Consider the following 12280-nt stretch of genomic DNA (forward strand, 5'->3'; position numbering starts at 1 on the left):
TGCAGAAACAGAGGGTATAACGTAATGAAGAGCAGGGGGAAAGAAACATCAGGATGTGAAAAAAGGCGATTGAGAGCACACCAAGTAAAAGTTACCGCAAAGCATAAAGGGGCAGAAATAAAAAAAATACAAAAAAGCACAGAGCCACAACCACAGAAGCTGTTGAAATAAGCACAAGCCTGTGCACCTTCAGCCAAAGCAAGATCCAAATCAAAAGTGTGATTTGGGTCAGTCACAACAACAACAACTTGAAAGAAGCTTGAAACAGATAAAAGACACACTCAGGCAGTTTGAGCCAAGTTTAACCCTCAATAACTAGGAGCACTGCTCTATCTTTCCTGAGTATGAAGATGGCATGATATGACGCAGATGATTATAGTTCAGCCTTACCTTCTTGAGTCCAGGAAGTGTGATGTTTAAATTACAGATAGCTGCCTGAGTGAGACCCTTGGAAGTTTTGGTCTCTCTGAGGAAGGACAAGCGGCCGCATGGCTCTTGGCTGCTGTCTCTGACCTGAAGAGGACAAACAAATGTTACTGCTAACAAATTAGTCTTTAGGTCTGACCTGCCCAGAATTGACTGGATAAAAGCATGTAGAGAATGATAGAGTAGCCTATCTGATTAAAAAATAGTAGAAAGTTTCAGCTGAACGCTAAACACACTAAAGTGAAAAGTCACAAACAGCAACATGCTACAGTTTCCCATTACCTTATGATATCTCAGGGTCTTACAGAAAATGTAATTTTTAACCCAAAAAATTTAAGCAAAAAAATATTTAATCTATATAATAAATATATAATAAAAATATTAGAAAGACAGGATGCATTACTAATGTGCTTAACTGTCATGAAAATAATGTAAAAATGTGAAATAGAAAATGTGAATTACCTTTACACAGAACGGGAGTCTATTTTCTTTGAAAGCAAAGAAGTTAAAAACCAGCTGCTGTCCAGCTTTGGTCAGAGGGGCCAAATTGCCGTAGCAGTCCACGTAGATGGGTTTCCCCTCAAGTACCTTCAAAATAAACAGCCATGTCAGTGCAACCACAACATTTTATTAAACTGTTAGAGACAAAACTCTTAAAAAGACTAAACCCTGCAAAAATCATAATGATAAATAGATATCGTAAATATCAATGATTCGCATGGAAGGTTTATACAGTACATCAAAATATTGTCATAATAGCAACACAAAAGAAAAACAAAACAGATAATTTACCTCAATGTCTTTGCTTCTGGCCACCTCCTCAAAGTTCTCCTGTTGTTCCAGAGTTTTGTCCACTTTATCGTCCGTCATACAGAAGCACCGCAGGTTGGACTCCACAGGGTCATTCATTTTAGCAAACACTACAAACTTGGCCATGTAGGGCACACAGATGAGCTCCCTGTAGAGCTGGGTGGCCAAACCTACAGTCTCTGGGATCTGATGGCAGTCTGCAAGCCAAAACCTGGACACAAATTTAACAGTCACAAAGCTGAAAATGTGAGATTTTGATAATGCACCTTCCTATTCTTTTGAATTAGATCAGAGTTACTGAAAATAGATCAAAAAGGCGAAGAGGATTTAATGAGAAAGAAGCTCATAATGTTCTTGTACCTGGCAGACACATTTGTGGTGAAGGACACACAGTCATTCATAAAGGTGAGAGGTGTAGTGCCAGTGATGTCCTCCCACTGAGCCGGCGATGTGCCACCTGTCACAAGATGCTTTATTAAATGGATTCTGAAGGATTAAAAGTTTCTTGCCAGTCTAAAACTAGATGAACACTGTGGAAAGTGGAAAGTTCTGCAAATGTGATCTACTGACAAATCGCAAATTAAAGAACACAGACGCAGCCGGAACATTTCCATAATGACCAACGCAATCTACCAAGAGCAGCGCTGATAATGCTTTTTTTGGGCATAAATAATGGCACAAATACCAGTAAATTGACTAGCGCAAACGTTAGTAAATCACCTTGCATGATTCATTTAAATACTCTCCTGTCTGCAGCGGCGGCCTTAAGCATCTGGGGGCCCGTTTCAATAACTAATATGGGGCCCTACATAAACATAAACATAATAGAGCAGAAAAAGCAAGGATTCCTGTTGGTTTGCATCAATGGTACAGTATATTATTTTATTACGTGCACTTTCAGCTTCATGAACAGGCAGCTCATCATAGAAATAATCCAACCTTATTTGATTAAAACTATATACAATTATAAAGCGTTTTACGTTGGAATAAGCCTCGCCCTTTCACGCAGGGCAACTTCACTGCTTAATTGATTTGCGCAGTATATTTTCAGCTGTCTGGGCTGACTAAAAAAAAAAAAACAGCTCAAACATCCCCTCAACTTGTATTATTTAACAAAAGCAAACAAGAAAATGTGTCTGAACCGAACTTATCATAAATAACGATGGGCTCTGCGTTATTTCAGCACCGCTTAAGCCGTTTGCGGGGGCGGTAAACATCGCCAAGGTAACCGCAGCGCGAGTTTGACCAATCAGAGACGTCAGTGTTTTGCTTAGAATTGTGGGTAGTATTTCTCCAGAAGATCGCAAATAACAAGGTTGATTTCATACCTTGTGGCTTTAATAGGAGCAGAAACTTTCATTTCACAACCTCGTAGCTCGTGGTCAATCTACCTTGGATAGTTTAGATATTATGGCTGAAAATCAATATCCGACGGAGAAAATGAATGGAATTTTGCTGGTCCGTTGGGGCCGAAACATAGGTAAGGCCGCGTCTGCCTGTCTGAAAGTCTGAAAGGGAAACTACTATAAATGCATATGCAATAATGTCAGCCGTAAAAATAACCACGCCTTTTCAGCGCAAATTTTTCACTGCGTATCTTTGGTAAATCCTGACATTAGTTTATAATGCCAAAAGAGGGTTTGCGCTGACGAAAGCTGTTAGTACATCTGGCCCTAGGTATCATCCACTAAACGACTGAGGATTGCACACTACCAGACATTCAAGTTGCTCCAAACACAACAAACACACGCAGAAACACGTCTCATTGCTAAGAGACGACGCAAGACAAATGAAAACAATAGCAATGGAGCCTATTTATGAAAATTGCAAAAACAACTAATTAAAAGTGAAACGGGAGCTTGATAAATATTTTAAACGATTCGATATTTCATTAGACATTGTTATTGATGGCTATAAATCAATCCTACCAGTTATACTGCAGAGCAGGCGCAGGCTTGGTGTGGTGTCTCCTTTGTAGCCATTCACCACACCCTCTCCAGAGACTGGAGGCACCGGTATGATCATGGTAATGGGCTTATGGAACTTCCTCCTGCGAGGCTCCACTGTCACAATCGGGCTGAAGGTGGCACGATTACCTATGAACTTCTTCACAGCTTCATCTGGAACAGGTTGGGCCTGTTAAGAGAAAACAATAACATTTAGGTGAAACAGGGTTTTTGCAGCAATGTCATAGAAGAACCATTTTTGGTTCAGCAAATAACTTTTCAGTCAACAGTTTCAGTAAACAGAACTAAATGTTCCCCATGGTTGCCTTGGCACCGCCAGAAGGAACTGTGAAGGAAAAGTGGCGTAAGCTAGCCGACAGCGACGTCATTTAAGCGCGGCATTCAAGAATGTCAACAGCTGGAGAATGGAGGATGCTGTGATCTTTCAGCTGTGTTTTTTCATGATAACAGATATGGAATGTAGACATACAAGTTATGCGATGGAAAGAGCAAAAAGGAAGGCTAAGAGACAATTTTCATGTTTCGGTTGGTCCCTTCAATTTCCTTCATGGTGTAAAGGTTAAGCTGGACTTCGGCATGAGTCCATCTATCGCTGTTTTAAATTGTGGAGTAAACTGTGTGGGTTTACACAGCTTTTTAAAAATGGGTGCTGTTTTATATGGCATTCTTTCGGCCAATCAACATACACTTACGTCACTGGTTGTTCTTATTGTGCTGGGTTAGACCCTACTCTGAAGTAGGAGCTAATTTAGTTCCCTCAAAAGGCATTCCTAGAACTTAATTCGTTCCCAGTTCCTGTGGTGTGAACATGCCAATAAGTGGGTTCTTCCGCCATTAGTTCCAGGGACTATGAAAAGGTTCCTCTGGTGCAAAAGCCCCTATAGATGCCAGTAAAGAACCTTTATTTTAAAGAGTGTATAGTGTCTAAACATAAGCTGAGATAGGAGAAAGTATTTTAATATTTTCATGTACAATGGAAATATGGACTCATTTGGACCGTGATCTACCTGCAGTCCAACTCTGATCTTCTTGGTGAGCGCACCCTCAGGAAAGGAGGCCTGGACCAGAGGTACTGTCATGCTGGACAGGACGCCTCCCTCGGGACCCATCTGATTACTCTCCTGTTTGATCCGTGATACCACCGCAAAGTATTGTGGGAAGTCCTTTGTGATGATCCGGCAGATGCGCTTCTTCTCCAGATCAGCTGAGCTGTCCAGCTCTATGGAGTACACCAGTATTATGTGAGTTTAATTTCAGGAAGCGTATACATTACATACAAGTATTTTACAGGAGCAAACAGATTATAAATCAGGGTTTCTCAAACTCGGTCCTGGAGGGCTACTGTCCTGCACAGTTTAGCTCCAACCCTGATCAAACACACCTGAGCAAGCTAATCAATGTCTTCAGGATCACTAGAAACTCACAGCTAGGTGTGTTTGATCAGGGTTGGAGCTAAACTGTCCAGGACAGTGGCCCTCCAGGACCGAGTTTGAGAAACCCTGTTATAAATGGTCATTTCATTTCAGCTTATATGTGTACATTATATGCCATCACAAAATTGTAGTATTTTAGGAAATATTGGCATTATACCATGTCATTGGACCATGTCCAATGAAACACCATGCCCACATTAACGCTCACTAAAGGCTTTTCTGAATCTCATCATGTGGACTGGCAAGGTCAATAACAGTGCAGATTTTAATCATCATCATTTTACCTTCATCCATGCCATTGAGGAGCTCATTGAGGTCTTCAGTTTTGCAGTCATAATGATGCTCCTTCCAGGTCTCACCGTTTTCGCTTCTGAGCATAATGAGCTCTCGCTCTTTCCCTCTCATGGAGCCAAAATGAGGGATCTCCACAATCACAGGGCTGTGAAAACACACCGCAGGCCTTTATCAGTGGAACTTCACAGACTAATAAAAACGAGAGCGCGTGAGACACAAATGCTGATGATGACTTTAGTAAATGGCAATGATGTACATTCATGGAACATTAGTGCAAAAGAGGGGCACTTGGCAAATGCATCTGATATTAATACAGGTAAAGGCCACTGGTTTCCATTATGACCCCAAGAGGACAGATGCAGAGATGATTGTAATGATGTTTTAGTTTAGCACAATGAGTTTTTTTTTTCTTTTTAGTTTTTTTACCAAGCGTCACTGCTTCATGCTTTTAAATTAAATCGTCCAAACACCAAGATACAAAGTAAAGATGCACTGCACTAAAATCTTAACCAGTTTCTTTGTTTTGATTTTCAATTCACTTTCAGACAGTTTATTGTAAAATATTTTTGGAAATCTTCAACCTGAATATGCTGTGATTATTATGGTGAGGTAACATCAAAATAAATGTCCTTGGCTTGATTGATCAAGGGTTGATAAAGGAAATTTGTAGAAATGGGTTCAATTATATTACAATGCAAAATATTTGCCCTTTTGAAGCAAGCAAAACACCTAAACAGAGAGCAAAAACCAAAATAATTGTCAATTGGGTAAATTGGCTATTTCAAAACATTATATCTAGTAATAGGTTATTATTTCTCAGAGTCATTGCAATGAATGCTGTAGCTCAAATGTGAGAACATTGTGCTAATAATGCTGAGGTCAAGGGTTTAAATTCCCAGGAAACACATATACTGACATAATGTATTCCCTGAATCCACTCAGGTCAAATGAGTAAATGTAAGTTAATTGGTCCTAGATTATAAGTACAAAAAAGTTATTTTTGCATATTCCATTGGCAGATATATCAGCTCTTTCTATATTTCCTATTTAAGTGTGAGTTTTGCTTGTTTCAAGATGGGCATTTCTTGCAACTTGGGGCACTTATTAATAAAGAATATGTCAATGAAACTTGTTTATTACAAATTAAAAGCAACCTGTTCTGGCCAGTAAATGGGAAATTAAATAGCTAATGTTACACAATGTATGAAAACAGTAACATCAGACAAATATGGAATCATGGAAGAAAACATTTAATGTGTAGACAGAGAAGGTACCATGGGAAACTTGGCGAAATAGACACTAAACGGTGTAATCCAAATGACCTTACCCTTAAAAAACACTGATACCTTCTCTAAAAACTAAAAGGTCAAATGAAACTCTCTCTTAGCGTAAAAACACAGGGCTAAGGCAGCAGCCATGACTGCAGACACTCATGCTCACCAAGCACTGCATAACCAGCCCAAACAGCCAGTATGAGTCACTTTCAGCGATGTGTACATTCACTGAAAGCTAAAAGGAAAGGGTGTAGATGAACGTAAAGGAGGATAATAAAAGTAGTAGTTGAAATCAACATGAAGTGCTGTGACTTCACTAAGCACAAAGTCCTACCCAGAAAATTTTGTTCCTCGTGGCCCGAGCTGCAGGATTCGGCTAATGTGGCCCTCACCCTCACTAAGAGGGGGGAGGTTTCGAGGAAGATGGAGTTTACTGAATTATATCCATGCAGCATTTAGAGGAACAAAAAGGAGGAACAACTTGTCATTCCTGCAGGATGGGATGCTAGCCCTAGTGTAGTAATGTCTTAGTGAGCTATTACTCACTCTGTTCCAAGTACAGCAGCTTGTTCCAAAACCTAGTGAGCTTTCTACATCTAATATGCGTCCAAAATGAAATAAATGAATTATTTGGAACACTCATAGGCAACAACTCATACAAATAGCACACAGGAGACTTGACTAATAATGATTTCAGCAGAGTTTGGCGTTAGCCTGCTGCAAAGCTAACAGCGTGGTACTCCAATAAACAAAAATACATAAACACACAAATATTGGGTAAAATAGTAGGCTACATTTGAATTAGATTAGACTGTTTTTATCGATTCTTTCAATACTGATTGAATTTTCTCTAGCTTTGTCTGCCATCTCACAGTGTATTATGTGTCCGCATTGTTCATGAAGAACAGACATGTTGGCCAAAAAGTAGTAATTTAAGAGAGCAGCATAATCACGTTTTTTTTTTTTTTTTTTTTTTACGTTCTGCATCTGGAACATGCCTATGACACCTTAAGGTAAGACACTACAGGCAAAATCATTGTATTTTATGCACTGGTCAATTTTTTTATTTTGAGCTATTTTGCTTCCACAACATCAACTCTGCACTGGCGACCAGTTAATCCATTAATGCTTGCATATAGAACAGCCATTGGCTCTGCACCTTCATGCGTCTTCATCCCCTTTCACTATTCCTTAATCTCTCCCTGTTCAAGCTTGTACTATTCTAAACAATGTCTGAAACTTTGTATTACCTGCACTTCTCGTATTTAAATGTAAATGTAACGTCTTCTTTTAGACCAGTGGAAAGGAAATATCCAAAAAGACACTTAATTGTCTTAATTGTAAAACAAAAAAACAAACAAAAAAAAAAACATTACTGTTGTATTTGATGATAAAAGGGATATTAAAAACAGGTAACTCTAATATGTCAACAAAATGAAACAAGAATTTTGAATGTTCCTTTATCCAATGTTCAGATTTCTGTTCTGAAAATGTATGCAAATTAGTGCATATTTAATTAGATATTAATTTGCATATTTAAAAATAATATTTCAGAAAACTTGTAATATAAAACAGTTTTTTGAATGTACTGTGATAAATCAACAGTGGGAAGTATAATATCTATTATTCACAATTTTTACTTTATTAGCCTAACCTGTGGTGTCTTGCTCTAAAATGCTGTCAATGTAGGCAGCTCACCAGGTTCTGGAACAGAGCCAATATGTGTCATTTTAAAACACTTATCACTAAAATGGTGGAGCTCTTTCAGCAGTCCTCAAGATATTTACTAGGGAAATTTGACGACCTGCAGGATGTCATTGTAGGCAATAGAGAAAAGGAAAGGGTAAAGTCAAGGTACATCCCAGAGTCAGTGTCAAGTACCAGGGCTTTGGCATGACAAGAATGGTGGGCGAAGCCACTCTGTGTCACTGCTGAAACACTTCACCGACACACACTACCAAACACAGAAGATGGTTTTCATGGAAATGATAAGGAAAAGTTGGAGTAAAATGAGCAGGAAGGTGAAACCTACCCCAGAAACTGAGCCCCCGCTGGGCCCACCTCCACCAGCCTGCTCGCCAGCCCCTCTCCCTCCACCATGGGTGGCAGGCACGCCAGTTTGTGTCTTTTGACCAGACGGCACGTGATCCGTGTTGGCGCCGTGCACTTGCGGGGCGGGATGATGATGCGCATGCCATTATGGCGACTTCCTCGCATGGAACCTCCGCGGGCGTCCACCATGAAGCTCACCAAAAACCTGCAGGAGGAAAACGACCCGATAAGAAAAGATAAAGAGAGGCTCAGCAGAGTTGAGTTGTCCCATGCTGTGATAAAAACACACTCGCAAACAGATTTCAGAGAGAAAGTCAGAGACGAGGATGTGATCTGGGATCATTCCATGCACCTGGTGAGAAGTTAGTGAGGTAGAGAATGTTGGTAGGATATTTAAACATTGTACTGACAAACACAGTTACAATTAGTTTACTGTAAAAGATCAGAATTCAACAAAACTGTTAAGGTGTCACAATCTAAACCATATATTATTAAGATCTTTCTTCAGCCAGTTGTGTTGTATTAAAGTCCCCCTGTGGTGAAAATCAAGCTTTTAATGTTGTTTATATGTCTATATGGTGTTTTTAATATGCTCTAAGACAAACCATGTGTAAATTCATAAGTCAGCACCACTGCTGAGTATTTTCTCTTTAAAACTGCAGTGAACCAAAGACAGTCTCAAAAACGAGGTTTGAAATCGCTGGTGTTTCTGACGTCACAACTACCTTGTAACCAATCATGTCAACGTGTGGATCTCTGAGCTAATTTGCATATTCATAGAACCGCGTATACTCAATTAGGCAAGGGTGTAGAGCTACATTCAAGCTATTTTAAGGCATGACGATTTTTTCAAGGAAAAAAACGTTTAGATATGTCATTTTGGTGATCAAAGATGAGTTTTAAGGGATAAAATTATTGACTACAGGGGGACTTTAACATTCATTATTGCTAAACTGAAGTCATAACACTGAATAAAAAATGTTACCGTCATAGTATAGATTACAAGAAAAATTCTTAAGTCTAAAGTTTTAAGGACCATTTTGCTTATGAAGATGTTATCAAATAGTGAAATACTGATGTGAAACCCTGATTTCAGTCTGGGCTGTGTTAGAGATAGTAGATCATAGAGACCATTGGCGCCAATAGTTATACAATCTACATTAGCTTGTAGGCTGGATGTATACTACAAAACCTGTCAAAAACAAGTCCTGGTCATTGTTCATCCAAATCTCAAAGAAATATTTTTCAAAATGCAAATGAAACCTATTTTTAGAACCAAGAAGTTGAGTTAAGAACAGCAATGACAAACACAGGGAGGAAAAACTGTGATCACATGATCAACCGTCACCTGTTGTCGTACTGAAAGAGTGAGGGAGAAACGCTGCAAAGAAACAAGTGGAAATATGGAACAGGGCAAAAAAAAAAATCATAAGCATAAGCACAAACACAAAAACATTCCTTTATTGAGGTCTCTATTCATATAAAATACATGGAAGATCAGGAAGGTAATATGGGAATATTAAGGTCATTAAAGAATAAACAATAATGTCAATTTAACACAATCTCACTGTGATTCTAATTATTTTACGTTTAGCTGAATTGGTGGCTAATTCGTACAATCTCATTCGTACGTTTTCGTACGGTCTGTTTAAACCCCAGTGATGGGTAGGTTTAGGGGCGTGGTTAGGGGTGGTCCTTCATAATGAGGTTCGTTTGAAAATCGTACGTTTTTGTATAAATTAAATCGTACTAAAAAAAACAAAGGTATTATTACATAGACTTAATGTCTAGTGTTAAAGTTTGGTTTTACATTTATGCTCATTGGAAGCAGGGCTTGCCAACATCTTGGAAGTGACGTGAGATGGCGTGTCTCACTAAGGTTGGGGTTGATCGACGTGACCCGAGTTCACAGGTCGAATGTCCGACTTTGAGTGGCGTTCCAGACGTTATTTCTAAGAGCGAGGTGGGAAAATCCAAATTCTGAGATGTCTGGAACACAGCATTAGGGTTTTCCATTTAAACCCACTGCAAAGGTTGCAATGTGTGCAATATAAGCAATGACGTACGTCCGAGTGAACGAGATGGAGGAAAGTTAGCGAGGGAAGGGCATAAAAAAAGTGGAAAAGTGGCCAGGGCTGCACGCGGAAGTCCACAGAGCTTTCTGGTGAATGACATCACGCAGACAGTTCACGGACCTTGGCGGAATGCGGACAGCCGAAGTATACTTTGGGCTACAGGCATAAATAAAGTACTTATTCTTCTTAGAATATATGTGTATGTATTGTTTCAGTTTCTCATCCACCAAAAATGAAAGTAACAGCATATTTCTTCTTTATTCTCATAAATGAGGTTTCATTCCCACTTAAGTTTAATACTTACCCTGAATGGACAGGGCTGGAGACCAGGTTCACGTTGTCCATAGTGTCCGGGGTCCAGCTATAGCGTCTCATTGATTCTGTGTTGTAATCTTTTGCTAAAGCCAGGTGCTGAAACACAAAACAAGCTTGTTCAGAACTGAACAAACTACTCATATTTCCATTCACTGCGGTTCTGTGGTGAACCATGGCTTTCACAATGCTCTCATATGAGACTGAGGCTCTTCTCTCTGTAATTAACAACTCAACCGCACAATTATCACTTCATCTTGTGGTTTATGATGACAGTAACAATCAACAAAACAACATGCGGGATAATTATTTATAAGAGGTGGAAGATAATGGAAGAAAATTCCTGATGCAAGACCAAAACAGCCAAAACAATGTCAAAAAGCTAAGCTATAAAAACAAAAAACGAGACAGAAATGGAAGGGAAACCAGCAAGAATCTGGCCTGAAGAGCAGAACATAAAGAACAACAACAAATGCATCTTGCGGAGCAAAGCTCATGTTTGCATTGGTTCGTGGAATAAGAAACAATGCAATTGTTGCAATTCCTCAATGCATTTTATACCTTATAATGAAAGTCAACAAGGTTGGGTATGTCTCTACAGACCCCCTGAAGCATTTGAAGAGAAGAGACAGATTCTGAATCACTCCAAATGCACTGATCAACAGTGACAGACAAAATGACTTGAAGATCCTTTCTCTGACTATAAACTTTATATGGTGTTAACAGTATTGTTAAAAAGAACACTGTGGCAGTACAACGGTGGTAATAGATGGTAATATCATGGTGTTTTGCTATATTCAATGGTACTGAGCAATTAAGCTTACATTTCATGGCCTTAACATGATAGGCCTACTTCAGAAATACCATGGCATTACCACTCTTCTTAGTGCAAAAATTTTATTTCCTATTATCTAGTTTAGAGTTTGCTGAGCTTATATGGAGGAGAGAACGTTATGGTCTGGATGCTTTTAATTGTTCAAATTCACAAATTATGAACTTCAACATTATATAAAGACTCAAAAACAACTCAACTGACAGCAAAAGGGCAACACAGAATCTGAGAACTCAAGGAGAAAGAGGGCGTACCGTGTCCTTGTTTGGCGCCAGGATCTCTTCGATCATCATGCTGTCACGGGCGAAGGAGCTCCGGTTGAGTGTGTTGGACCTATCCGAACTGAAGGAGCGCAGGCTGTTGGCATTTACATTAATACCATACAGTGCGGGGGAGTGACAGTGAAATACACACACAAACACACACACACAAACACAAAACAAAAACATTCATTATTGCATGCAACTTCCAGGGAAACTGATGCACAATAGGCAAAACAAGGATCAAACCCACAAGAGTTTTTCAAACACCATTTGTAGTGGTGTGATGGTTTAGACATTGAGAGAAAACAGGAGAAAAGTTGTCATGAGATGAATTCACAGATGTGAAGCATCTAAAATGATACGCTGGTGAATATTTGTTATGACTTGATTTGGAATGACTTAATGACAGCTTTTAAACGTTAAGCAAATTGATCCTTCACTAAACCCCAATTTAAAATGTTACTGACCAATCCTTCCACAGCTGTTGCCACATACTGTGGTTACACATTAATTATCAGACAAACGTTTGCTAAATCTAAGGA

General features: G+C 39.3%; 1 protein-coding gene across 34 annotated transcripts in view; it reads right to left on the bottom strand.

Annotated features, from left to right (window-relative positions):
* The window catches only part of ank3b (ankyrin 3b), a gene marked incomplete at its 3' end in the record, with an annotated part of 169839 nt that overhangs the window by 21826 nt on the left and 135733 nt on the right, over nucleotides 1–12280 (bottom strand). For 23 of the 34 annotated variants that reach the window (XM_082151467.1, XM_082151441.1, XM_082151463.1 and 20 more), the window contains 11 exons: nucleotides 11730–11832; nucleotides 10636–10742; nucleotides 9605–9637; nucleotides 8237–8461; nucleotides 4921–5075; nucleotides 4211–4422; nucleotides 3165–3372; nucleotides 1597–1693; nucleotides 1219–1447; nucleotides 889–1014; nucleotides 391–513 (listed from right to left, as the gene is read on the bottom strand). In XM_082151467.1, the coding sequence (XP_082007593.1) occupies nucleotides 391–513; nucleotides 889–1014; nucleotides 1219–1447; nucleotides 1597–1693; nucleotides 3165–3372; nucleotides 4211–4422; nucleotides 4921–5075; nucleotides 8237–8461; nucleotides 9605–9637; nucleotides 10636–10742; nucleotides 11730–11832 (1618 nt within the window). The remainder of the gene's footprint in view (nucleotides 1–390; nucleotides 514–888; nucleotides 1015–1218; nucleotides 1448–1596; nucleotides 1694–3164; nucleotides 3373–4210; nucleotides 4423–4920; nucleotides 5076–8236; nucleotides 8462–9604; nucleotides 9638–10635; nucleotides 10743–11729; nucleotides 11833–12280) is intronic. The other 11 variants (XM_082151455.1, XM_082151461.1, XM_082151460.1 and 8 more) reach the window with 1 other exon arrangement.

Source organism: Leuciscus leuciscus (assembly GCF_965113295.1).
Source record: "Leuciscus leuciscus genome assembly, chromosome: 21".
Taxonomy (NCBI): Eukaryota; Metazoa; Chordata; class Actinopteri; order Cypriniformes; family Leuciscidae; genus Leuciscus; species Leuciscus leuciscus.